The 27,342-nt window shown below is 39.9% G+C and overlaps 2 protein-coding genes and 4 non-coding genes across 6 annotated transcripts; all 6 read right to left on the bottom strand.

Moving 5' to 3' along the window:
- Nucleotides 1-538: 538 nt before the first annotated feature.
- Nucleotides 539-12,655, bottom strand: btr02 (bloodthirsty-related gene family, member 2). Its single transcript, XM_062990837.1, has 7 exons — nucleotides 12,618-12,655; nucleotides 10,100-10,396; nucleotides 9,903-9,992; nucleotides 9,547-9,774; nucleotides 4,553-4,694; nucleotides 1,800-1,826; nucleotides 539-1,285 (listed from the first exon to the last, which is right to left on the bottom strand). The coding sequence occupies exons 2-7, from the start codon at nucleotides 10,391-10,393 to the stop codon at nucleotides 741-743; spliced, it is 1,326 nt and encodes a 441-aa protein (XP_062846907.1). The 5' UTR covers nucleotides 10,394-10,396; nucleotides 12,618-12,655; the 3' UTR covers nucleotides 539-740.
- Nucleotides 12,656-13,275: 620 nt separating this feature from the next.
- Nucleotides 13,276-19,427, bottom strand: si:dkey-120c6.5 (GTPase IMAP family member 9). The gene is made up of 5 exons (XM_062990838.1): nucleotides 19,350-19,427; nucleotides 18,680-18,793; nucleotides 15,538-15,588; nucleotides 15,406-15,450; nucleotides 13,276-15,316 (listed from the first exon to the last, which is right to left on the bottom strand). Exons 3-5 carry the CDS (start codon nucleotides 15,551-15,553, stop codon nucleotides 14,385-14,387), a joined length of 993 nt encoding a protein of 330 aa, XP_062846908.1. The 5' UTR covers nucleotides 15,554-15,588; nucleotides 18,680-18,793; nucleotides 19,350-19,427; the 3' UTR covers nucleotides 13,276-14,384.
- Nucleotides 19,428-22,390: 2,963 nt separating this feature from the next.
- trnam-cau (transfer RNA methionine (anticodon CAU)) lies at nucleotides 22,391-22,462 on the bottom strand. The gene has a single exon. It is a non-coding gene; the product is annotated as a tRNA-Met (tRNA).
- A 1,373-nt stretch (nucleotides 22,463-23,835) lies between these two features.
- On the bottom strand, nucleotides 23,836-23,908 carry trnar-ucu (transfer RNA arginine (anticodon UCU)). The gene has a single exon. It is a non-coding gene; the product is annotated as a tRNA-Arg (tRNA).
- A 248-nt stretch (nucleotides 23,909-24,156) lies between these two features.
- Nucleotides 24,157-24,228, bottom strand: trnam-cau (transfer RNA methionine (anticodon CAU)). Its single transcript has one exon. It is a non-coding gene; the product is annotated as a tRNA-Met (tRNA).
- Nucleotides 24,229-25,108: 880 nt separating this feature from the next.
- Nucleotides 25,109-25,181, bottom strand: trnar-ucu (transfer RNA arginine (anticodon UCU)). Its single transcript has one exon. It is a non-coding gene; the product is annotated as a tRNA-Arg (tRNA).
- Nucleotides 25,182-27,342: the final 2,161 nt, after the last annotated feature.

Below are 27,342 nucleotides of genomic sequence, written 5' to 3'. Positions count from 1 at the left end.
CAACCTTTAAGCTGTAACAGAATTCAGTCATCTGGAAAGACTTTACAGGTTTGGATGTCTGTGGAAATTTTAGCCCATTCACATTTGTGTGTTCAGGCACTGATGTCACCAGTTCATTCCAAGAGTGTTCAATAGAGTTGAGGCCGGGTATCTGGAGCTTCTCCACACCAAACTCATTCAATTATGTTTCATGTTCTAGTGGGTAGAGATTTGAGCTACCAACCGGAAGATTGGCGGTTCAAATCCATGTTCTGCTGTGCAGCCACTGTTCGGTCCTTGAGCAAGGCCCTTAACCCTGTCTGCTCCAGGGGCGCCGTACGATGGTTGACCCAGCGCTCTGACTCCAGCTTCCAAACAAGCTGGGATATGTGAAGAAAGATTTTTATTGTACTGCACACCTGTATATGTACAGTATATATGACAAATAAAGGATATCTAAATATCTAAAAGTTAACCCAGCTGTTGCATAGCATATAGACAACAAAGCTCTGTGGCAACTTAGTATTGATTTATTTATAAAAGTACCAAAAGCTTTCATATTTTAAATACATATCAGAAACAATCATTTGTTATTTAATCAAAAAATAAATAAGAATCATTTTCTTTAAATGTTCAGTCAGGATCTTTAAAATACGATGTAAAAGTGCTTAACAGAATTCTTAACTGTAATTTTGTGAAGACAGAAGTGATAGGAAAGAGCAGCAAGAAAAACAGAAGGCTTTTCAAAGTGCCATACTGGTTTAAATGGTGCAGCAGCTGGTGCTGATAATAAGTGGTGCAGTGTTCTTGGTCCCATGTGGTCGACCTGGGTTGAAGATGGGATGTAATTTCTCAGTAAAAGTGTCTGTGAATGTGTAGATATGATTCCCAGAATCCAAACAGAAGAAGGAAACGTGTCCCTCTTCGTAGTCCAGATAGATGGCCAGTGTTGTGGGTCTGAAATTGAGAGACAGGTTGGTTGGCGGCAGCGTGTTGGCCGCATACTGATTTCCATTCCTTAGACTGAGCACCCAAAAGCCGTTAACTGGACTGATGTTGAATTTCCCCTTTCTGTTTACAGACTGTTTGGCCAACCCCACATCCCAGTCTGTCTTTTCTCCTACTTTTACCTCCCAGTAATGTCTACCAGAGATAAAAGCCTCCTTAGAAAGGACGTTAGTAACACGGTCAAATCTTTTGGGGTTCTCAGGGACCTCCTGCTGCTTATTGGTGTGTCTGACCTGCTTCTTGCTGTCTGATACAGAGAGGCAGGCATGAGCAGTGCGAGGGTTCAGATGGATATCAACTGCCAAAAAAAGAGACAATAACCTTTTAAATATTTTGAGCTAACACATTAATTATACACTGATTAGGAATAACATTATGACCACCTCCCTAATATTCTGTTAATCCCCCTTTTGCTGCCAAAACAGCCCTGCAACTGTGATGCACTGTATATTCTGACACCTTTCTAACAGAACCAGCATTAACTTTTTCAGCAATTTGAGCTACAGTAGCTCGTCTGTTGGATCGGACCACACAGACCATCCTTCTCTCCCCACGTGCATCAATGAGCCATGACCCTGTCGCCAGCTTACCACTGTTCCTTTCTTGGACCGCTTTTAATAGATACTGACCACTGCAGACTGGGAACAACCCACAAGAGCTGCAGTTTATATCCCACCCGCTAACAGGTGCCATGATGAAGAGATAATCAGTGTTATTCACTTCATAATGTTATGCCTCGTCGGTATATTACATTTATTCTATGTGCATAAAACATGTTAATGTACAATAAAAGTAAAACAAAAGCAACACACCTGAGTATTTCTGTAGCCTTTTAAGCTCTGAAAAATGACAAGACATTTAATTAATTTTTAAAGCTCATAATTGAAAACATTTAAACTAATAAATCAACTTAGCATGTTAACGTTCATTCAACAACACTTGCTAACAGGTGTAATAAATCAATGATATCAAGAAAATTATATGCTTCCAACTATGCAGCAACTGTTTAGGGAAGGCACTCTCCTGTCTCACTCAGCATGACTGTGCCCTTGTGCACAAAGCAAGGTCTATAAATAAAGAATGAAGACACAAAGAAAAGTTTGGTTTAAAGAAACACCAGTGGCCTGCAGAGAGCCCAGACCTCAGTCCCACTAAACAGCTTCAGAATAATCTGGAACACCACTTAATGCTGTCTTGACCGACATCAGTGTTCAGTCATTCAAATGCTCTTTTGACAGAATGGGCATAAATTCCCACAGACACACTTCAAAGTCTTGTGAGAAGCCTTCTCAGAGAAGCGGCTGTTGTTATAGCTGAAAAGATCACATAAAGGTCACTTTATTGTAATATCTAACAAGCTTATGGTCAGGTGTCCAGATACTGTAAGTACTCTACACTGCAGTGTAAGTGCAGTTTCACTACTGGAGTCTAGTAATGTATTTATAGCCCAAATGTAAGAGTATACTATAATAGCAGTTTATATACAGTGGGGCCAAAAAGTATTTAGTCAGCCACTGATTGTGCAAGACTTACAGGAAACGTTTGACCTCTGTCATTGCCAACAAAAGTTATGTTACAAAGTATTGAGTTGAACTTTTGTTATTGACCAAATACTTATTTTCCACCATAATTTACAAATAAATTATTAAAAAATCGTACAATGTGATTTCCTGGATTTTTTTTTCCTCATTTTGTCGCTCATAGTTGAAGTGTACCTATGATGAAAATTACAGACCTCTCTCATCTTTCTAAGTAGGAGAACTTGCACAATCAGTGGCTGACTAAATACTTTTTGGCCCCACTGTATATATATAAAGAGTCTAAAGGCTAGCTGCATTAGCATAGCATAGTACTATAATAGCGGCCTGTTCGTTGTGATTTGCTGATTTCACCCATTGTTACCCCTTGAGATACATGCCCCACTTCATTAATTCTTAGTTCTTAGTTAACTTCTTAGATTCTTATTACTAAAACTCTGAAAGAAGCTTTTACTTCAGGTACATGACAGACTGTCTTTAGTATCCCCTACAGATTAAGCAAAATACAGGAAGACTCAAGACCTTTGCACCATTGTCTGTCTGATAGCAAGGCAAGCCATTATAATGGCTTAAAATGCATTATTAAATTAATTTGAGACATTTTTGCATTTTAAAGTGATTCATAAATGCTTGAAAACATTAAACAATTGGCAAATTGGACAATTAAAATCTTTTTTATAATTAAAAGACATTGTCTATACATTCTGATATCTTTTTTTAATATATATTTTTTATTTACGCATTTTCTCCTGTTTTTCTCCCTTTCAGCGCGTCCAATTGCCCGATTGCGTCATGCTTCCTCTCCACCAATGCTGATCCCTGCTCTGATTGAGGAGAACAAAACTATCCCACGCCCCCCTCCGACACGTGGGCAGCATGCCTTATGCATCTTATCACTTACATTTACATTTTCTGCATTTAGCAGACGCTCTTATCCAGAGCGACTTACAGAAGTGCTTCCATAGTAAACATTTCATTTCTCAAGTTTTAGTAAACAACAGTCAAAGAACACGAATCTGCTGAAACCTGTTAGAACCAAAGTGTTTTTTTTTTGTTTTGTTTTTTTAATTAATGAAATGGAAAAATTTTTTTAGTAAATAGGTATAGGTCAGCTTAAGTGTTTAGTAAAAAGGTGATGAAGGTTTTTAATCGTTTTTTAAAGACAGCAAGAGACTCAGATGTTCGGACAGACAGAGGAAGTTCATTCCACCACTTGGGTGCTAGAACAGACGCACACTTTGACGAGTGCAGTGCATCTCAGCACTGTGTACGGAGAGACACACCCTGAGAGCGCTCTTTTCTCATCTCTGTGCAGGCGCCATCAATCAGCCATTCATCAATCATAATTGCATTAGTTATGAGAGAGAGACCCTATCCGACTTAATCCCACCCATATCTGAACAACACGCCAATCGTTGTTCATGCGGGCAGGCAGAGCTGAGATTACAATGTATTCAAGATCTCAGCTCTGGTTCCAGCATGTGTTTTTACCGCTGCGCCACCTAAGTGGCCATTCTGATATCTTAAACTGACATGTGTTGCATCAAACTGCTTCATCCTAATAAGAATTACATTTCATATAGGGCACCAACAGTGTAACAGGGTGTTGCACACCTATGTACTCACTACCTAGGGAAAATTTTGAGTGGTCAAGCTCCCCTCTGCATGTTATTAGGAAGTGAAAGAAAACTAAGGTCCCAAGGAAAAAAACACTTAGACACAGGGAGAACCCCTCACAGACAGATGCCACCAAGGAAAAACCAATGTAGAGTATGTCTACAGAACCCTAAAGCTATACGGCCTTCACAACACCTACTGGCCCCCAACATTAAACACCTCATGCAAATACAAAAAAAAATTATAAAATATTTTTTTATTTAGGAGAGCATTTACCGCTATATACAATACACATGTACTAATAGACACCTGCAATTGTCCACTTCTGTACTGGTTTTACCTGTATTTAAATGATTTGTAAAGCAAATGGGATAAATAAATACATTTATTTATTTAAAGCACATACAGACCTGCCATAGAGAGTTTGTCAGCTTCCATCCTGACAGCATTCATGAGATCATTCACACCTTTCCTGGTAAATCCCACACATGGTTCTGTCTCTAGTCTCACCTTTGTCCAGTCCTTCATCTCTCTGGGTAAATGAACAAAACTCTACAAACAGAAAATCAAGATTCCCATGAATTATGTTATTATAATAAAGTTATATCTGATAAAACTGGGATACAATGGGCTTCAAATTGTTGTTGTATTGAATCAGTCAATGCCTAAATAGTTTCTTCACCCACAATTATTTCAGTCAGGGTAACAGTGAATACAGGTGCCACCCAGAATTACTAGGGCACAAGGCTGAAATACACTCTGGATAGGGCACCGATTTATTTCAGTGTAAAACATTAACTTACAGTCAATCCACATTCTGCATGTGTATGAGAGTTAAAAGGAAGCCGGAGTACATAGAAAAAATCTATGCAGACTCATGGAGAACATGTAAAACTCCTCGGTCCGCTGGAAATGAGGACTGGACCCAGGAATTCAGGGCCCCATTGCAATTTAGCAACAATTTACCAGTTGGCCCACCATGCTGCCATGTTTTTGGGACTTGTACGTATATGGTTTATTTATTGAGTCTAATTTGATTGTGTTAAACTTTTTTTTCACTCCCACAATGTCAACAACAGCAACAATGACAACTACCAGTGATGGAACAGTACCAGTGCTGATAGTGAACAGCAACAATGGCAGGACAGTGAATAAATGAATAATGTGTGCTGGTTGATGGGTGATTGAGGGGCAGGGTGTATAGACAATAAGGAGATGAGGTAATGTCATTGTAATGTGTGTGTGCCAATGTATGGATACGTCTGTGAGTGTGTGTGTGTTTGTGTACAAAAAGGTCAATGGTCCTGCTTAGCAAAATTCCTATATTTTACTACATTGAAAAGTTGCATTTCTGAAGAAAATGACATGAACTTCAGAATGTACTAGTATTTGGCATGGCTGTATTTATAACTGTTGAACAATGGCCATAAATATATGAACTTAAACAAGCTTCAGCTGCTCAAAGTTGCCTGAGCATGTGTTATAATGGAAAAGATAAAACTCAAAGAAATCTGACCCTTTCTGTAGTGCCAAATACTACGAAATTCAGAAATGTGTGTATTTTCCAAAAGCCATGAACAACAGAGATTGGGACTCGAGTCTGCGATTCTAATCCGGGTCGCACGTAAGTCGCACACACAGCAACTTCAGACTCGACTCGGACTCGTTTCAAATGACTCTGACTCGACTCATGACGCGCAAAAAAAATTACTCGTAAACAACAAGAGTCGTTAGCATCAGCATGTGTTAACATTAGTTATGTGTGACGATAATAGATTATATATATATATATATATATATATATATATATATATATATATATATATATATATATATATATATATATATATATATATATATATATATTTATACAACAGTTAGTTCCGACCTTACAATCTGATTGGTTGAGAAGCGTTCTAACCGTGCTGATATTCGTAATAACAGCACGGCCTTTTCACACCACAACTGCATTACTCCGCTGACGCGTTGCCAGTAACGACAAGCTTCATGCACACAAATGCGCATGGAGGCGACACAGACTTTATTCCAGATCACGTTTTAAATCCGTTATCTGATATACAATCTAGCGCACTGTGTAGGGAACATAAATCCGTGATCTGATACACAATCTAGTGCACTATGTAGTGAACATAAACCCACGATATGATACACAATCTATTGCACTGTGTAGGGAACTTGAATGTGTTTGTAACGCGAACAGTTAGCTTAATAGCCCAGTTAGCAGCTCCTAAGAGTTCTGTTATCACCCATATCCTTTGGTGTGTGTGAGAGGTTTTTATCTAGCCTAAAGACTTGTGACTTGACTCGAAATCTAGCCTAAAGACTTGTAACTTGACTCAAAATCTAGCCTAAAGACTCGTGACTTGACTCAGACTCGTATTTTGTGACTTGTGAACATCTCTGTAAACAAATAGGGATAATAAAAAAACTAAAACAAATCAATGAATGACACAACCCACAACGGATAAAGTGGACAGAACAGGGATAGTGCAGAACTGAACACTGGTTGTCACAATGTGACAGGCTACTCAACAACATCCCAGTTCTCAGAAAAAGGAAAGACAGGGAACTCTAAAATGTAATATAAGCGGGACCACAATACGACTGCCGCAGCTCATGTAGTGGTTTTGTAATGTGGGGCCCACATCGGAAACGAGAACAAAAAGTGCTACGAGTTCTGTAAAAAAGAAAAAAGAATGTGGACATCCCCCACCAGCAGAAAACTACAGGTGGGAGTGGCGGGCAGGTCTGCAATGAAGAAACCATAATAAATAGAAACACTCCCAAATGGAGTGAATTAACACTCAGTGTTTGTTTGTTAGGATTTTAACATCATGTTTTACACTTTGGTTACATTCATGACAGGAACGGTAGTTACTCATTACACAAGGTTATATCGAACACAGTCACAATTTAGTGTCTCCAATTCACCTCACTTGCATGTCTTTGGACTGTGGGAGGAAACCCATGAGAACACGGGGAGAACTCCACACAGAAAGGACCCAGATTGCCCCACCTGGGGATCGAACCCAGGACCTTATTGCTGTGAGGTGACAGTGCTACCCCCTTAGCCACCGTGCCACCCTGCCACCCTGCCACCCTGCCACCCTAACACTCAATGAGCCGCAGTTGACTGTCTGGTGTCCATCATCTGCACCTCCATACCCCATCTCCCAGCCAAATTTAGTAAGTCAGAAGGACATGATTCCCTAACCAAGCCATGTCACTGATCTCCATAGCAAATGGGTTTGTTACAGATGGTTTGACTTATATGTTGCTACTCATGCATTAAGATACACGTTGTATGCTAACTACACTAAATGGCTGCAGAATGGCATCATGCTGCTTTGGAGAAGTATCTGCGTCCTGAATAAGAACTACAGCACCATCTGCTGCCAGTGAAATACACTAACTGAAAACATTTAAAGTTAAAGTCATGCAGATAAATAGCCATCAGTTGTCCACCACCAATAAGCACATCTTAGTAAGACAAAAACACATTTTGAGAAGGTTTAGAGATTCTAGACTCTTTTAATTATGAGTGCCAGCACTACAATTACATTCTGGTTTACTGCTGTGATGATTCTTGGAAGCAAGTTCTCATTTTCCACAGCAAGGTTCCACAGCAAGGTAGAACATGTGATTTTTAGTGTACAAAACACATATTTTGTCATTAAACAGCTTTGTCTACCATAAATATAATTCAGAAAATAGCTGTCATGCATTCAGTCCTTCTTTGTCTGTCAACACATGGACTCCATGCTTTTGTTATTGTTACACACCCCCTTTGTCTCCACCCCGATGTGGTCATTGTTTAAAAAGCCGTACCTGTTTCCCCATTGTGTCCTGATTATCATGTGTATATAGAGCATGTTGTGTTCAGTCTTTCCTGGTTGGTCATAGTGGTTGTGTTGTTCTTTGCTAGACTGTCTGCCTGCACGCCGCTTCCTGACCTTGCTCTGGTCTGTATTCTGTTTGGTTAGCTTAGCTTACCTTTACTTAGCCTTTAGTGTATGGCTTAACATATTCTGTTTTGTTCTAGTTTAGGTTAGACTAGTTTAGATGATGGACCTGTTCTGTGTTTAGCCCTAGATTAGCAATTAGCATAGGTTAGCATAGCATTAGCATAGGGTTAGTCATTAGTATACAGCAGGGGTGTCAAACTCATTTTCACCGAGGGCTAAGTCAGCATTATGGTGGCCCTAAAAGGGCCGATTGTAACGTATCCTGCTGTAATTGCAGTCTGCCATTTAATTCTTGGACAATTTGTTGTTTTTCTTGGAGGCTAAATTCTGTGTTTGGTGTCAAAATGCCAAATTTATGCTGTATATTTATAATGTATATCTACATTTATATTGTACTCCTTTACCACAGACACGGCCTCATAACACAAGAGACGTACCACTTCTCTTCTTAAAGCACAAACTTGTACTGCACACTTGCGTACTGAAGAAGCTTACTGCTTTACCGACTGAGCAGTACAGGGGTGTAACTACCGGGGAGCAGGTGCACTGGGGCCCATGGCATGGGGGGGCCCTCCACGACATGAACTAAACCCCCCATCGCACTGCCCCCCATTGGCTGGACTCGTCAGGTCGTTATTATTATATTACAATATTTTCGCCAATCATACGTCTTTTAAGCTCTCACGGGTCACATAAAATGACTTGGCGGGCCAGATGTATAGACATGTGGTATAGAGAGTTCCTTGTTGTTGTCTTGGTACACCTTGTCTGTTGTGTCTGCTTTGATCCTTGTGTCGATCTGTTCTTTGTATTAATTAATACTAATGCGCTGAATCTCTCCACGTTGGTGTCTGGCTACCTTCCCTAAACGGGTGTTTCAATTGCTAAATGTGACCTTAAAAAAAAGTAAATAATGTTCAGAAATGTATAGTTATTGCTGTATGTAGCAGAGGTTGGCAGGCATTCGGCAAGACCAGAAATGTAGATGTATTCTTCACCTCTAAGACAATTAGTTACAGATGTGTTAAAGTTCAATTTAAATGAATGGTTTATGGGATTTCTATAGCAATTGGCTTATATTTTTAACAAGTCATCTTCACTAATCAGGATTACAGTGGAACTGCACCCTATCCAGACAAGGAATACACACTTGTAAATAATGCCAGTCTATTGCAAAGCATCACATTCTTACACACTCATGTCCTTAATGTGCTACATAAAGATGTAAATAATATGCAGAATTTTCATTTAAAACATTACAATGCAAAGTTTTACACAAAATTATGCATTCTTGAGATTTCAGTGATCTGGGTGGTGGGGGGTGTCAGGGGCAGTTATGGTTAGGAGGAGTCCACACTCCTGTATATATAGGCATGCAGAATGAGAGTAACATTGGTTAATGAGTGCAGAATGCTCACCTTTCTGAGATGCTCCTTGCTCTCTAAAAGATTCTCTTGAACGTTCTGTCCACTTCTCAGCTCAGCAATCTCCCCCTCCAGTTCTTTAACCAGTTGGTCTACTCGTTTCTCAGCTTCCATTTGTTTCTCTTCCACTTGTGCCACCACTGCCTTATGAGCCATTTCTGCCGTGCTTAAGAGGGCAGAGAACACCCTATGACTCTCCTGTACCTCCCGCAGACATGAGCTCTGTTTAAAGAACATATTCTGGGTTAACGATTCTATGTGATAACTTTCACCACATTTAACTCACTCAACTGTTTTGGGTCATTTCACTGGTTATATGACAATTTCTATTTTCAGAAAAGATGACCCACCTTGAGAAGTTTCAGGGAATGCTTGAGTTTTTCCACCTTCTGGATCCTCTGTGTGATCATCTGTTCCACTTCTGTATCAGTCCTCTGTTCCTGCATGGTTTTAAATAACAGATCAAAAACACTGACGGCCATGAAGTTCTAAATTTAAACACACAAACAAATACCATCTTAAAACTTCAAAAAAAATAGCTACATACTGGCTCATTTAGAAGTCCATCTACACTGAGAGACTTGGCTTTCCTTTCCACCCGTGATTTCCTGTAATGCTCTGTAACATCTGCCAAGATGTGATTCACGCTGAGATGAGGCTTGGAAACAAAGGCCTTGCAACAGAGAGGACATTTTCCTGAGCCAGCACCACTCCAGTACTTGCGCAGGCACACTTTGCAGAAGCTGTGGCCACATGGTGTTGTGACCGGACTTTTAAAGATATCCTCACATAACGAGCATAGAAAGTGCTTCTTGGAAAGCAGAGCAAAGCTTGATTCCATTTCCTGTAAAGCAATTTCACATTGATACACAGTGAAGTCATCTTATTTTTGTAAGGCAACATTATCTTTTAAACATAAAATAGCTTGATAGTAAAAACTAAGGAGGAACTCACACAAAGTCCTTGTCTCCAAGGTCTCAACCTTGAACACCTTTGTAATGCATTTAATTGCATTGGTTATCCAGACATTTTTTTTACCCAAAATTTGTGCCTAATCTTACAAATGCATTTTTAATTGGGCACATATTCCCACAGACACACGTATACTCTATACAGACACAAATAGTGTAAAGAAGAGTGGTGGCTGTTATAGCCACAAGGGGAGGCAACTCTATGTTCATGGTCAGGTGTCCACATTCTATTGACGTTAAGGTGCATATACACTGATCCGCCACAACATTAAAACCACCTCCTTGTTTCTACACTCACTGTCCATTTTATCAGCTTTACTTACCATATAAAAGCTGTAGTCCATCTGTTTCTCTACATACCTTTTAAACCTGCTTTCACCCTGTTCTTCAATTGTCAGGACACCTACAGGACCACCACAGAGCAGGTATTATTTAGGTGGTGAATCATTCTCAGCACTGCAGTGACACTGACATGGTGGTGGTGTGTTAGTGTGTGTTGTGCTGGTATGAGTGGATCAGACACAGCAGCGCTGCTGGAGTTTTTAAATACAGTGTCCACTCACTGTCCACTCTATTAAACACTCCTACCTGGTTGGTCCATCTTGTAGATGTAAAGTCAGAGACGATCGCTCATCTATTGCTGCTGTTTGAGTTGGTCATCTTTTAGACCTTCATCAGTGGTCACAGGACGCTGCCGACTGGGTTGGTGGACTATTCTCAGTCCAGCAGTGACAGTAAGGTGTTTAAAAACTCCATCAGCGCTGCTGTGTCTTATCCACTCATACCAGCACAACACACACTAACACACCACCACCATGTCAGTGTCACTGCAGTGCTGAGAATGACCCACCACCCAAATAATACCTGCTCTGTAGTGGTCCTGGGAGAATCCTGACCATTGAAGAACAGCATGAAAGGGGGCTAACAAAGCATGCAGAAAAACAGATGGACTACAGTCAGTAATTGTAGGACTACAAAGTGCTTCTATATGGTAAGTGGAGCTGATAAAATGGACAGTAAGAGTAGAAACAAGGAGGTGGTTTTAATGTTATGGCGGACTGGTGTATACAGTCTATTGGAAAGGTTTTGACGATTCTGGTCACATCCATACTTCTTTACTTACAAGTTTAGTTTACGTACAGAGTAAATCAGAACTGGTCTGTTACAGCGAGCCCAAATCAGATAGCATAAATCAGACAGATATGATTGGTATGACATTTGCCAATGACATATGCATTGTTCATTAATTTATTTTGCAAAAACACACTTGTTTACACATTTATCATGTGCAGCTAAAGGCAATCAGCTAGTTTACTTAGAAACAAGAGAACATTTATCAGAAATAGTTGATAACAGAATTAAAAAAAACTGAAGTTAATAATAGCTTCACAAAACTGATAAAACATTAAAATAAAAATAAAACTATGAATACACTACAATGAGTGAACTTTGTGAATCTACTGTGAATTGTATGTTGAAAATACATTGTTTTGTAAAGATTAGGTCCTTCTATGCAAGGCTGGTGGCATGCAAGAACACTGGTTCTACCGGAAACTCCTGACGTCAACAGGAAAGCAGATTACCCTTTAAGGAGTGAGTTATGGCATTTTTTGAATTCCAGTTGGTCTTTATTATGTCATGTTTATTTCATTTATTAAAAGAAATATATATATATATATATAAAAACATATTTAATATATGTTTTGAATGATTATTAGATTAGATTTTTAAAAATGCACAAAAAAAAAAAGTTACTATATATCAATAACAATAAACACAAGTGTTTCCCATAAACATGTTATATACAGGCAGCCCTTTAAACAACAGCCCCAATAAAATTTTATACTATTTTATTCTACTATTTTATTCCATGTTTATTGTTCCTTCTTATTAAAAGTATTTTCAAATAGTTGTGATAATCATACCCGCAATAAGTGTTAAGATAAAGCACTGAACACAAAACAGACTAGATCTTACATCTCCCCATTTTCAGATTTCCCAGATACTACAGCTAGTGGAAGGTCCATTTTACCCTTCACAGACTGAATTAATAAGAAATGTACTTCTAACAATGGTGATCGGTTGAAATCTTACCTGGTTTGAACTGTGTGTTGGATGTTTTTTTCTCTGGCGTTCCTCCTTCACTGTTTTTAACAACTGAGCTAAATCATCAACAAGGTGTGGAGGTATGTTTAAGACAAGGGGAGGGACTGACATCTGAACTCACACTGTCAAGGCTTCAAGAACCTCTGAATAGGTAATTTTTAACCATTAAATGCTTCTTGTAGGATGATATATGTTTAATATGAAACTATTAAATGTTGTTTGTTTGTTTGTTAGGATTTTAACGTGATGTTTTACACTTTGGTTACATTCATGACAGAAACGGCAGCCACCCATTACACAAGGTTCATCAGTTCACAAGGTTATATCAAACACAGTCATGGACAATTTAGTGTCTCCAGTTCACCTCACTTGCATGTCTTTGGACTGTGACACAGACTCACGCAGACACGTGGAGAACATGCAAACTCCACACAGAGAGAACCCGGACCGCCCAACCTGGGGATAAAACCCAGGACCTTCTTGCTCTGAGACGACAGTGCTACTCACTTAGCCACCGTGCCACCCTTTAAATGGTGTAAAATCACATTTTGCATTCAAAAAAAGTTACGTAAATATAATAAAATTAGTAAAATGGAATAAACAAGCAGTAGCAACTGATATATACAGACTGCTTGACAAACAGAAGGTAGGTGCAAAATGTAGATTTTATTAATTCTCAGCTACATTGCAATTTAAAATACTTTTACAATCAGAATGTTTTCATTTACAAAAATCTATTTGTAAGACACAATTTCATTTCAGCATAAGACCATTCAGCATGTCTGGACGATATGTCACAAATACTTCAACATGCCAAGAATATGGCATGATTAAAAATGTAAACAAAAAATGAAATAGAACACATACACTATATGACCAAAAGTATTCAGACTACTGGCCATGAGTTTGTTAGACATCAAATATCAAAAACATAGAGTAGAGTGACCTCTATGTGATATTTTTAGTTATAACATCAGCCACTCTTCAGACAAGGTTTCTCACAAGACTTTGAGGTATGTCTATGAGAATTTGTGCCCATTCCGTCAAAAGAGCCACTGGAGGTTTTCCTCTTGTATTTACAGACCTTGCTTTGTGCACAAAGGCACAGTAATGCCAGAACAAGAAAGCGCCATTCCCTAAACTGCTGCTTCAAAGTTGGAACCATATGATTTCTGAATTTGGTAATTAGAAGGCATGTACCAATAGTTTTGTCCATATAGTGTAAAAAAATCATTACAGATTTTTTTAATCAATACATTTTACAAAAATGTAGGTTAATAAAAAACTATTAAAATTGCTGATGTTTGTAAATCTTACATAAAATAAGCTATATATTATTGCATATATTATTGTTCTATATGTGACATTGTTGTCACTTTATCTACCTTTTAAATCTTTTTACCTGTACACACATCCTGCTATCTGTACACCTCTAAAAGCATGAGAATAGTGTGCTGTAGTTTTGTTCCTTATTTTATGTTTTAAATAGTGCAATTATTTTTGTAAACGTGTCTGTCTTTTGCTATAAATTAGAGCCCATAAAGCAAAAGTGGGTTTTTAACAATTTTACAATAATATACATAATATGTATCACACAGTGGTAAAGTGAAACATGAGTATTCCTTCCCAGTGATTGGTCTTGATTTTTGCGTCAGTCAAATGTGGGTGCAGGCTGATCATGTGACTTTTAAAATAAAAAAGGCCTTGTACTCCTAAAGAAAATGTGTATTTAAACACAACCAAGTATGATTATTTTTAACTATCTCTATGGACACCAGTAAAAGTGTTAACAAGGACATTCCAAGCTGCTCCAGCTGCACCTCCAAGTAGAGCACCAAGACCTGCACCAACAACTGCTCCTACCTCCATAGCCTGAATCCCCATTGCCAAACCAAACAATGCACCTGCAGCTGCTCCTTTACCTATTGCTGCTGCATAATCAACAAGTCTGTGAGTAAAGCCAATTCTGTCTGCAACTAGCACTTCTGCCCTCTTCCTGGTCTTTAACCATTCCTCTTCCTTATAACGTTTCACTGCATCTTCCCCCTGTTTCTTTAGTTCCTCCAACATTCTCCTGACCTCTTTTTCTCTTGCCTTTTCTAGGATTTTCATCTCTTTTTCAATTCTGTTGTCTGCTTCTTTAAACTCCACATTGGAGAAAACCCCGTGATTTACAATTATCTGGTCAATAATGTCAAATAGTTTGTTAGTCATCTCAGCTATGTCAGTGTTTTCATTGACAATCAGGTATCTTTGATGACACTTCTCGATAAGCTCCCTGTAGTTATCTCCCTGTAGTTCATGGTATAAAACAACCACTGTGTGGTTTAAGATTTTTTCTCCAAAGTACTGCACCACAGGTTTGAAAATGTTGTATGCATCCGATTTCATGTCTGAGGGGCCTAGAGTAAAAAGTACAACATGTGGCCCAGGACAGGAAAAACAAACAGACTTCTTTAGCTCTTTTTTAAATGTGAAATGCATTAAGTCATGGTTCTTAAGATTTGGGGTGTTGACCACAGTAACATTTCGTCCTGATATGCTTTCTGAATTTTTTGTAGTTAGAGTAGCATTAGGATCATCGCTGTCAAAAAATGCATTCTTCAGAATCAACTTTGTGAGAGAGAACTGATAATCCTCAGAGTTCCCAAATGTAATAATCCTCAAAGATTTGTCCTCAGTACTCACTGAAAAAAAGATTTAATAGCTTTTAGAAAAATGTGTCTTTCTGCATACAAGTACTAATTTCCAGTACCTATTATAAATGCCAACTTACCGTTCGGAGGTTCGTCAACACTGCTTCTACGCTTTTTTGGTTTCGCTGATTTTAATAAAGCAAACATACCTCAAGGTTAAAAAAGTAAACACTTATGTGGAAACTTGTGCTAAACCATAATGTGTCACTCACTCTCGACTGATGCCATCTTTTTTCATTCAGATCTCTTGTCCTTCAGAGCAACTGAAAAAAGTGAAATACATTTGTTTGTGGTAACTTTTGGCCTTACAAATATGTTAAAAAATAAGGATGAATAAAATTAATTTTGTCAGATTTTTAAAAGCAAACATTTGATTAAATTCTCTGAATGTGATGTAATTAATTGCTAAATGCTTATCTTTGTTTTGTTTTAAATAATTTTCCCACTTTTTTCCCCCCTAATCTAGTTGTGTCCAATTACCCTGAATGCGTCCTCTATACTGATTCGACCCTTCACCGCTGACTGAGGACGCCTCTCAACTGACTTGTGCCCCCTCCGGCATGTACAGTCAGTACAGTCTGCATTTTTCACCTGCACGAGTCGAGTTCATACACCAAAGGGCACTGTGTATGGAGGGCCACACCCCCATCAGTCAGCCAGCAGGGGCCGCAGTTGCACCAGTTATGAGGACCTATGATCCGACTTTTTACCCCTAACCCTGAACAACAGCCAATCGTTGTTCATGCAGCCGCCCAACCCAGTCAGAAGGCAGAGCTGAGATTCGATACGATGTATTTGAAATCCCAACTCTGGTGCGCCAGCGTACTTTACCGATGCGCCACCTGAGCGGCTTATCTTTGTTTTTATTGTTGTATTAAGCAAATTATATGTTTTATTATTACCATTATTATTAGCAGTGGTTCAAGTGGTTCAAGTTATAATAATAAAAATGAGGGCAATTCAATAACACACCCCAGACAGGACATGTCAATAATGATAATAATAACTTTGCTTTATTATAGATTCATTTATAATTGTAAATTAACATTGGAATCCTTTGTATTTACTCTCATGTTTCAGTTATAACTGTATGTGATAGACATAGTTGGGAAAAAAATCATATTTTTACTTGTTGTTGATGGATCAGAAATATAAGAATACAAGAAAAACAGGCATATCACATGTCAACAGGGACAGTGGTAGCACAATGATAACATATTGGACTAGAAAAGCTTGCTGATTCTAGCTTCTCTACTGCCAGGCTGCCACTGTTGGGCGCTTGAGCAAGGCCCTTAACCCTCAGCTGCTTGGACTGTATATGGTCACAATTGTAATGTACTTTGGACAAAAGCATCTGCTAAATCATAGAAATGCAAATGTAAACAAAGCTGAAACTGAATCTGCATGTTTCTGGTTGTCATACATACAATATAAATTATAATAATTTTTATAGTCATCACATTTGTCTGAAATAAATGCTTTGTGATGACTGCAAAAGACTGGCAAAGTGGAAAATAGTTCTCCAACTATCCACCAGTGCTACCACAAATGTGTCTACCTTTCCAGTTTGCAACTTAAGTTTACTTTTCCCACTGTTTAATAAGCCCTGACACTGTACTTAAGAAATAATGTCTAAAACATGGTATAAATCAAATAAATCTTAAATAACTCGAATTTGTTGTAAAATTGGAAACAGTCAGAAAAATAAAAAATGAATTAACTTGACCTGTTTCTTTTGGTTAAAGGTCTGGAAACTACTAGAGGTGTTTTATGGCCTAGTGGTTAAGAAACCCTGCACTAGACTATTTACTTTAGTTAAACATTAACAAGGATATAGCAATGAGAGGCAGTCAATAATCAAAATACTTTTTCTGATCACAATGTGATTTTTTAATGCCTTTAAATACATTTGCTTGTTTAGCTCACTTTACTGCTATCATTTTCATGATAAAAAATCTCCACTTTAAATATCTTTATATTTGCCCTTAAAATGTACCGTTGTCATAAAGCTTACTTTGATCTCATGCAGCACATTCCCTGCTAAACTAAAATGCAACACATTACTCAACAGAGAAACTGTTAATTTTTTTAAACGTATGTGTGACAAACATCTCTCCTGGGGTGGACCAGAATGATTCATAGTTGTGACCCCTAAATATGAGAGCAGCCAAAAGACAATAATGTGCAGCATAAATCTAACAAGCAGTGTAACAAATATCGATGGTAGCAGCATGTTATGGGGATGCTTTTAACACCAGACTGTCATTACAGAGAGATCTTAGTTTAACACCTGCTAAACTGGAACATACACATACCCTATATTGCCAAAAGTATTCGCTCGTCTGCCTACACATGCATATGAACTTGATTGACATCCCATTCTTAATCCATAGGGTTTAATATGATGTCGGCCCACCCTTTGCAGCTATAACAGCTTCAACTCTTCTGGGAGGGCTTTCCACAAGGATTAGGAGTGTTTTTATGGGAATTTTTTACCATTCTTCCAGAAAAGCATTTGTGAGGTCAGACACTGATGTTGGACGAGAAGGCCTGGCTCACAGTCTCCGCTCTAATTCATCCCAAAGGTGTTCTATCGGGTTGAGGTCAGGACTCTGTGCAGGCCAGTCAAGTTCTTCCACACAAACTTGCTCATCCACGTCTTTATGGACCTTGCTTTGTGCACTGGTGTGCAGTCATGTTGGAACAGAAAGGGGCCATCCCCAAACTGTTCCCACAAAGTTGGATAAACACAAAGCACATGAAGTTTGTTGGTCTGTAGCGATTGACTCTGCAGAAAGTCGGCGACCTCTGCGCACTATGCACCTCAGCATCCGCTGACCGCGCTCTGTCATTTTACGTAGCCTACCACTTCGTGGCTGAGTTGCTGTCATTCCCAATCGCTTCCACTTTGTTATAATATCACTGACAGTTGACTGTGGAATATTTAGCAGCGAGGAATTTTTCACGACTGGACTTGTTGCACAAGTGGCATCCTATCACGGTACCACGCTGGAATTCACTGAGCTCCTGGAGCAACCCATTCTTTCACAAATGTTTGTAGAAGCAGTCTGCATGCCTAGGTGCTTGGTTTTATACACCTGTGGCCATGGAAGTGATTGGAACACCTGAATTCAATTATTTGGATGGATAAGTGAATACTTTTGGTAATAATATACATTAAGATATTAATGCTGCATAATCAATACCTCAATTATATTTGTTATTCTACCCCATGCAAAAATCCTCAGTCAAAAAAGAACGGAGAAGTGTCTAAGATACGCACACAAGTATTTAGAGAAATTAAAACATTTATAGAGGAAGGTACACTGGTCAGAGTGTTTAGCAGTAAATTACCTTATCACATTTGAAGAAAGAAATGTTGCAAGTATTATTCCAGGAATAATAGGCCCACATTCAAGTCCGGGGAAGGCAGAATCACAGCATGGCGGTACTTCTCAGAAAACAGTACTAAAACATTACACATGATCAAAGGAAACATTAAGTATGTACTGTACCATACAGAAGAATAACTGAATTTCATCAGCTAAAACACTTCATCTTCATTTCATAAAGACAACAAAACTGAAAGTAAACTCAAAATATCTCAAGATTTCAAGGTGTAAGGTTTCTAAAAGAGAATCTAAATGTGCTTGCATGAGACTGTTAAAGTGAGATCCTTGTTACTTTGGGAAATTCAAGTCAGTGTGTCAAAATTAATAGGTAAAACTTAAACCACCATAATGGAAAAAGCGAATTACTACAACTTCACTGTTAATTTGTAGAATTTTCATACATTTTGAGTTTCATTTTAAACATATTTAAGGGGATGCCCAGGTGGCGCAGCGGGATGTTCCGCTTGCACACCAGCACCAAGTTTCTGAACTCCCCGGTTTGATACTCGGTGTTACCACTGGTCGGCTGGGCGCCATCTAGCGGGCATAATTGGCAGTGGCTGCAGCAGATACTAATTGGCCACCGTATCTGCAGGGTGCGGACCGGAGTGTGTGTGGGTGGGTCTTCATACCCTGATTGACGGGCGAGAAGAGGAGGGCTGTGCACGTGCCGGAAGAGGCGTGTACAGTGACGTGCTCTCCTCAGGTGCAATCTGGTATCTCTCAGCAGGGGAAAACAAAATTGAGTGCGCTAAATCGGGAGGAAAATGGAGAGAAAATGCCTTTAAAAAAAACATATTTATTAGACCAACTAAAACACAATTTCTGCTCATTGCTAAAAAGTTTATACTCGGTATGTGGTTATATGCACTGTAAGCACACTGTAGCTAAAAGTGTGTGAACACCCCTTCCTTGTTATTAAGTGTTCATTCAGACCTCTTGTTACCAGATGCATAAAATCAATTGTATGAAAGACATGTTATGCTTGTAACATTCTGGCAACAGTTTGACAGTTAGACAGTCTGTTCTTGCATAATTCCAATGTCCATAATGACGTAAAATCCAACGTCCTGCATCAAACCCTGAACTCCACTGAAAACATTTGGGATTAAATAAAAAGGTCGGCTGTTAGGCAGGTTTTCTCTGACCTCACAAATGTTATTTTGTCTGATTGGACTCCACACATTTTCATTTAGCCACCGCTATCTCGTCGCCACTAAACCACGAATTAGACTGCGTCACATCTGTAGTAGTAAACCGCCTCAGCCTTTCTTTAGGTCAAACAGAAATAAAACAAAGTTAAACAAGATTATATTTTGATCAAACTTACCTTTACTGTCGCTAAAAATCCGTGTAACCATTAAAAAAAATAGCATTTTACCGCACGAAGCGTAGAAAATGAAACTGAAACCAGATTTTGATGACTTGCGATGCTGCGCATGCGCTCGTACATGAATCTTATGTTTACATGATAGTAGTTTTATAAGTATGAAATGTGTAATTCGTGATTTAAACATTGAAACAAATAGTGAAATAAATATTGACTTATTAATATATAAAAGCTAAGCAAATAAATTGATCAAATCTTGTAATCCAAGCTAAAGAAATGTTCATTTAAATGACAAGCAGGTGGCAGTATTTAACTATACTATCTCTTATGACCCTCCACCTCAAATCACACTTGTGAACATGTATTACTAAAAGAGATCACTTTTAACAGTTCGTGTGTCTGTTCGAGCTTAAAACACTAAAAACCCGAGACTTTAACAATAACATGGTGTACTCAGCAGTACAGCTGATTGTCATTTGGTCGATTGTTATCAAAAAGCATCTATCAGCTAACAGTTGGCACTTTTATATATGTGAGAGCACAGCAAAATGAAAATCAAACTAAGCCCAAGTTGTAGTCTAAAAAACTAAAGAAATAATTGTTTTTATAAAAGCAAAGTCTTAAAAAAGTTATGGCAATGTTTATAAAGCAGACAAACAATGTCAGCAAATTGAAAGTCGAAGCTCACAGACACTTTATACTAGTAACACTTTACAACAATAACTACAGAAACGGATGCTGTATTCTCCAGACCAAATATGGCATGATTATTCAGACTATTAGAATCAACAGGTCCAAAAGGCAGGGTCTGTCGTGGTATGGGATTGAGTTATTGCCTTGGGAAAGGTAATTTACACTCTTAATGCAAAAATGCAAAAAAAAAGTGCAAGTGCAACATATACGACCTTCACGACAACATCTATTCTAGGGACGTTTCAACACAGCAAAACCTCATGCTGCGCACATTAAAAAATCAAGGCTTTGGAGGAAGACGGTACAGGTACTACACTGGCCTGTCTGTCTACAGTTCTGCAAGCATGAAACTTGAGGACTTGTTTTGGGTCATGTTTAACATTAGCAACCAACTGTTCTAAAATCAAATCTAATGTAATATAAACTTTGATTAAGCAAAGATTTGCTTTTCCCACCTTTTTCTGATGACGGTTTTGATTACTCAACATCTGGGCCAGCATGCACCCGATTGAAAGCTCTGCTTTCTGAGCACCATTGATGGGTGCAGACGAAGACTATCAAATAGGGTTTGCCAAAGAGTTCTTATTTCTTTAAGTGGATCAAGTGAACAGAGGACACTTTAGATTCTGCTTGTCAATTATCCAAAGCCCAAGATGTCAAGAAGAGGAGGTTCAAGTAAAGGTTTGTACACCCATTCACTATTGTTAACAGTGGATAAAGAGGAGCTAGCAGATGATGGTTTCGATCCATTGACCTCTGGGTTATGGGCCCAGCACGCTTCCGCTGCGCCACTCTGCACACTGCCTAAACCTGCTGGGAATTGATGACTTGTTCATGGGCGTGGTTATCCTTACCAGACCAAGGGTCTAAAGTCTAGTCTACCATCTAGTCTAGCATCTGCCATCTACCCACCCCAGATGGGACTCGAACCCACACTCCTTGGCTTAGGAGGCCAGTGTCTTATCCATTAGGGCTCTAGCGGGACTGCACGTTGCTGTTAGTGAGTGTGAGGCTGATGGCATTATGGCCAGCAGAAGGAGGTTCCCGTCGATTTAGCCTAAATGCACAAGAAGAAACCACTCCTACTGAAAGCTGTTCTCTTTCTGATAACAGATTAGACCACTCAACCTCTGGGACCAACATTCATCAGATGGACATCTCTGTTTTCAGATGGTAACAGTCAACAACTGCTTGCCTTACATTTCTGTTTCAGAGCAGCAACTGAAGTTAGCATCAACCTCTGGGTTATGGGCCCAGCACGCTTCTGCTGCACCACTCTGCTGACAGTACTGGGACTTGAGGACTTGTTTTGGGTCATGGTTATAGTTAGCAGCCAACTGTTGTAAAATTCAATCTGATGTCAGGAAAACTCTGATTAGGCAAAAATGTGCTTTTCCCATCTTTTTCTGATGATGGTTTTGATCACTCAACATCTGGGACCAGCATGCACCCGATTGAAAGCTCTGCTTTCTGAGCACCATTGATGGGTGCAGACGAAGACTATCAAGAAGTGTTTGCCAAAGAGTTTTTATTTCTTTAAGTGGATCAAGTGAAGTTAACAAAGTACACTTTAGATTCTGCTTGTAAAGCCGAAGATGTCAAGAAGAGGAGGTTCAAATAAAGGTTATCACACCCATTCAGTGGAGGAGCTAGCAGAGGATGGTTTCGATCCATCGACCTCTGGGTTATGGGCCCAGCACGCTTCCACTGCGCCACTCTGCTCGCTGCCTAAACTTGATGGGACTTGATAACTTGTTCATGGGCGTGGTTATCCTTACCAGACCAAGGGTCTAAAGTCTAGTCTGTTGGCAATAGTAGTCTCTTTAAATGAATGCATCTGCTGGACATCTCTGCTTTCTGAGCACCCTATATGAATGCAGATGAAAAGCACCAACAATGCTTTGCCACATGTTGTCTTTTTCATTTTTCCCTTGATGGGACTTGATGACTTGTTTTGGGTCATGGTTATCCCAAGCAGCCAATTTTTCTAAAGTCTAATCTGGTTTCAGTAAAAGTTTCTTTTTTTGTTATAATGGCTAGATTTGCCAACCCTTTCTGTTTGCATAAGTACAGGCAGACATCAAGCAACAGTTTTCAATCGCTCAAACAGCAGAAGTGGGCAGGCATCTGCCGTCTAACCACCCCAGATGAGACTCGAACCAACAATCCGTGACTTAAGAGGCCAGTGTCTTATCCATTAGGCCACTGGAGCTCTAGCTAAACTGCATGTTGCTGTTCGTGAGTGTGAGGCTGATGGCATTATGGCCAGCAGAGGGAGGTTCCAATCTGATGTCAAGAAAACTCTGATTAAGCAAAGATTTGCTTTTCCCATTTTTTTCTGATGAAAGTTTTGATCACTCAACATCTGGGACCAGCATGCACCCGATTGAAAGCTCTGCTTTCTGAGCACCATTGATGGGTGCAGACGAAGACTATCAAGAAGGGTTTGCCAAAGAGTTTTTATTTCTTTAAGTGGATCAAGTGAAGTTAACAGAGGACACTTTAGATTTTGCTTGTCAACGACCCTAAGCCCAAGATGTCAAGAAGAGGAGGTTCAACTAAAGGTTTGCATACCCATTCACTTTTGTTAACAGTGGATAAAGAGGAGCTAGCAGAGGATGGTTTCGATCCATCGACCTCTGGGTTATGGGCCCAGCACGCTTCCGCTGCGCCACTCAGCTCTCTGCCTAAACCTGATGGGACTTGATGACTTGTTCATGGGCGTGGTTATCCTTACCAGACCAAGGGTCTAAAGTCTAGTCTGTTGTCAATAGCAGTCTCTTTAAATGAATGCTTCGGCTGGACATCTCTGCTTTCTGAGCACCCTATATCTATGCAGTTGAAAAGCATCAACAATGCTTTGCCATATGTTGTGTTTTTCATTTTTCCCTTGATGGGACTTGATGACTTGTTTTGGGTCATGGTTATCCCTAGCAGCCAATTTTTCTAAAGTCTAATCTGGTTTCAGAAAAAGCTTTTTTTTTGTTTTGTTATAATGGCTAGATTTGCCAACCGTTTCTGTTTGCATAAGTACAGGCAGATATCAAGCAACAGTTTTCAATCGCTCAAACAGCAGAAGTGCTCAGGCATCTAACCACCCCAGATGGGACTCGAACCCACAATCCCTGGCTTAGAAGGCCAGTGCCTTATCCATTAGGCCACTGGGGCTCTAGTGGGACTGCATGTTGCTGTTCGTGAGGCTGATGGCATTATGGCAAGCAGAGGGAGGTTCTAGTCGATTTAGCTTAAATGCACAAAAAGCAATCACTCTTACTAAAAGCTGTTCTCTTTCTGATAACGGACTAGACCACTCAACCTCTGGGACCAACATGCATTAGATGGACATCTCTGCTTTCAGACTGGAAAAGTCAACAACTGCTTGTCCTACAATTCTGTTTCAGAGCAGCAACCGAAATTAGCAGAGGATGGTTTCGATCCATCGACCTCTGGGTTATGGGCCCAGCACGCTTCCGCTGCGCCACTCTGCTGACATTTCTGGGACATGAGGACTTGTTTTGGGTCATGGTTATAGTTAGCAGCCAACTGTTGTAAAATCCAATCTAATGTCAAGAAAACTCTGATTAAGCAAAGATTTGCTTTTCCCATTTTTTTCTGATGATAGTTTTGATCACTCAACATCTGGGACCAGCATGCACTCGATTGAAAGCTCTGCTTTCTGAGCACCATTGATGGGTGCAGACGAAGACTATCAAGAAGGGTTTGCCAAAGAGTTTTTATTTCTTTAAGTGGATCAAGTGAAGTTAACAGAGGACACTTTAGATTCTGCTTGTCAACGACCCTAAGCCCAAGATGTCAAGAAGAGGAGGTTCAACTAAAGGTTTGCATACCCATTCACTTTTGTTAACAGTGGATAAAGAGGAGCTAGCAGAGGATGGTTTCGATCCATCGACCTCTAGGTTATGGGCCCAGCACGCTTCCGCTGCGCCACTCTGCTCTCTGCCTAAACCTGATGGGACTTGATGACTTGTTCATGGGCGTGGTTATCCTTACCAGACCAAGGGTCTAAAGTCTAGTCTGTTGTCAATAGCAGTCCCTTTAAATGAATGCTTCGGCTGGACATCTCTGCTTTCTGAGCACCCTATATCTATGCAGTTGAAAAGCATCAACAATGCTTTGCCATATGTTGTGTTTTTCATTTTTCCCTTGATGGGACTTGATGACTTGTTTTGGGTCATGGTTATCCCTAGCAGCCAATTTTTCTAAAGTCTAATCTGGTTTCAGAAAAAGCTTTTTTTTTTTTTGTTATAATGGCTAGATTTGCCAACCGTTTCTGTTTGCATAAGTACAGGCAGACATCAAGCAACAGTTTTCAATCGCTCAAACAGCAGAAGTGCCCAGGCATCTAACCACCCCAGATGGGACTCGATCCCACAATCCCTGGCTTAGAAGGCCAGTGCCTTATCCATTAGGCCACTGGGGCTCTAGTGGGACTGCATGTTGCTGTTCGTGAGGCTGATGGCATTATGGCAAGCAGAGGGAGGTTCTAGTCGATTTAGCTTAAATGCACAAAAAGCAATCACTCTTACTAAAAGCTGTTCTCTTTCTGATAACGGACTAGACCACTCAACCTCTGGGACCAACATGCATCAGATGGACATCTCTGCTTTCAGACGGGAAAAGTCAACAACTGCTTGTCCTACAATTCTGTTTCAGAGCAGCAACCGAAATTAGCAGAGGATGGTTTCGATCCATCGACCTCTGGGTTATGGGCCCAGCACGCTTCCGCTGCGCCACTCTGCTGACATTTCTGGGACATGAGGACTGGTTTTTGGTCATGGTTATAGTTAGCAGCCAACTGTTGTAAAATCCAATCTAATGTCAAGAAAACTCTGATTAAGCAAAGATTTGCTTTTCCCATTTTTTTCTGATGATAGTTTTGATCACTCAACATCTGGGACCAGCATGCACCCGATTGAAAGCTCTGCTTTCTGAGCACCATTGATGGGTGCAGACGAAGACTATCAAGAAGGGTTTGCCAAAGAGTTTTTATTTCTTTAAGTGGATCAAGTGAAGTTAACAGAGGACACTTTAGATTCTGCTTGTCAACGACCCTAAGCCCAAGATGTCAAGAAGAGGAGGTTCAACTAAAGGTTTGCATACCCATTCACTTTTGTTAACAGTGGATAAAGAGGAGCTAGCAGAGGATGGTTTCGATCCATCGACCTCTGGGTTATGGGCCCAGCACGCTTCCGCTGCGCCACTCTGCTCTCTGCCTAAACCTGATGGGACTTGATGACTTGTTCATGGGCGTGGTTATCCTTACCAGACCAAGGGTCTAAAGTCTAGTCTGTTGTCAATAGCAGTCTCTTTAAATGAATGCTTCGGCTGGACATCTCTGCTTTCTGAGCACCCTATATCTATGCAGTTGAAAAGCATCAACAATGTTTTGCCATATGTTGTGTTTTTCATTTTTCCCTTGATGGGACTTGATGACTTGTTTTGGGTCATGGTTATCCCTAGCAGCCAATTTTTCTAAAGTCTAATCTGGTTTCAGAAAAAGCTTTTTTTTTTTTTTGTTATAATGGCTAGATTTGCCAACCGTTTCTGTTTGCATAAGTGCAGGCAGATATCAAGCAACAGTTTTCAATCGCTCAAACAGCAGAAGTGCACAGGCATCTAACCACCCCAGACAGGACTCGAACCCACAATCCCTGACTTAGAAGGCCAGTGCCTTATCCATTAGGCCACTGGGGCTCTAGTGGGACTACATGTTGCTGTTCGTGAGGCTGATGGCATTATGGCAAGCAGAGGGATGTTCTAGTCGATTTAGCTTAAATGCACAAAAAGCAATCACTCTTACTAAAAGCTGTTCTCTTTCTGATAACGGACTAGACCACTCAACCTCTGGGACCAACATGCATCAGATGGACATCTCTGCTTTCAGACTGGAAAAGTCAACAACTGCTTGTCCTACAATTCTGTTTCAGAGCAGCAACCGAAATTAGCAGAGGATGGTTTCGATCCATCGACCTCTGGGTTATGGGCCCAGCACGCTTCCGCTGCGCCACTCTGCTGACATTTCTGGGACATGAGGACTTGTTTTGGGTCATGGTTATAGTTAGCAGCCAACTGTTGTAAAATCCAATCTAATGTCAAGAAAACTCTGATTAAGGAAAGATTTGCTTTTCCCATTTTTTTCTGATGATAGTTTTGATCACTCAACATCTGGGACCAGCATGCACCCGATTGAAAGCTCTGCTTTCTGAGCACCATTGATGGGTGCAGACGAAGACTATCAAGAAGGGTTTGCCAAAGAGTTTTTATTTCTTTAAGTGGATCAAGTGAAGTTAACAGAGGACACTTTAGATTCTGCTTGTCAACGACCCTAAGCCCAAGATGTCAAGAAGAGGAGGTTCAACTAAAGGTTTGCATACCCATTCACTTTTGTTAACAGTGGATAAAGAGGAGCTAGCAGAGGATGGTTTCGATCCATCGACCTCTGGGTTATGGGCCCAGCACGCTTCCGCTGCGCCACTCTGCTCTCTGCCTAAACCTGATGGGACTTGATGACTTGTTCATGGGCGTGGTTATCCTTACCAGACCAAGGGTCTAAAGTCTAGTCTGTTGTCAATAGCAGTCTC

This window comes from Trichomycterus rosablanca, chromosome 2, assembly GCF_030014385.1.
Source record: "Trichomycterus rosablanca isolate fTriRos1 chromosome 2, fTriRos1.hap1, whole genome shotgun sequence".
Classification (NCBI taxonomy): Eukaryota; Metazoa; Chordata; class Actinopteri; order Siluriformes; family Trichomycteridae; genus Trichomycterus; species Trichomycterus rosablanca.
Note: the sequence above shows the minus strand (reverse complement) of the source record. Positions and strands in the feature narration are given on the sequence as shown.

Coding starts and splice junctions, on each gene's coding strand:
- btr02 (XM_062990837.1), bottom strand. CDS start 10,393: ATGGAATCAAGCTTTGCTCTGCTTTCCAAGAAGCACTTTCTATGCTCG. Junction 9,993..10,099: donor ATGGACTTCTAAATGAGCCA/GTATGTAGCTAT, acceptor AAAACCATGCAG/GAACAGAGGACTGATACAGA. Junction 1,286..1,799: donor AAGGCTACAGAAATACTCAG/GTGTGTTGCTTT, acceptor TTTTTTTGGCAG/TTGATATCCATCTGAACCCT.
- si:dkey-120c6.5 (XM_062990838.1), bottom strand. Junction 15,317..15,405: donor TGTTGACGAACCTCCGAACG/GTAAGTTGGCAT, acceptor TCTTTTTTTCAG/TGAGTACTGAGGACAAATCT.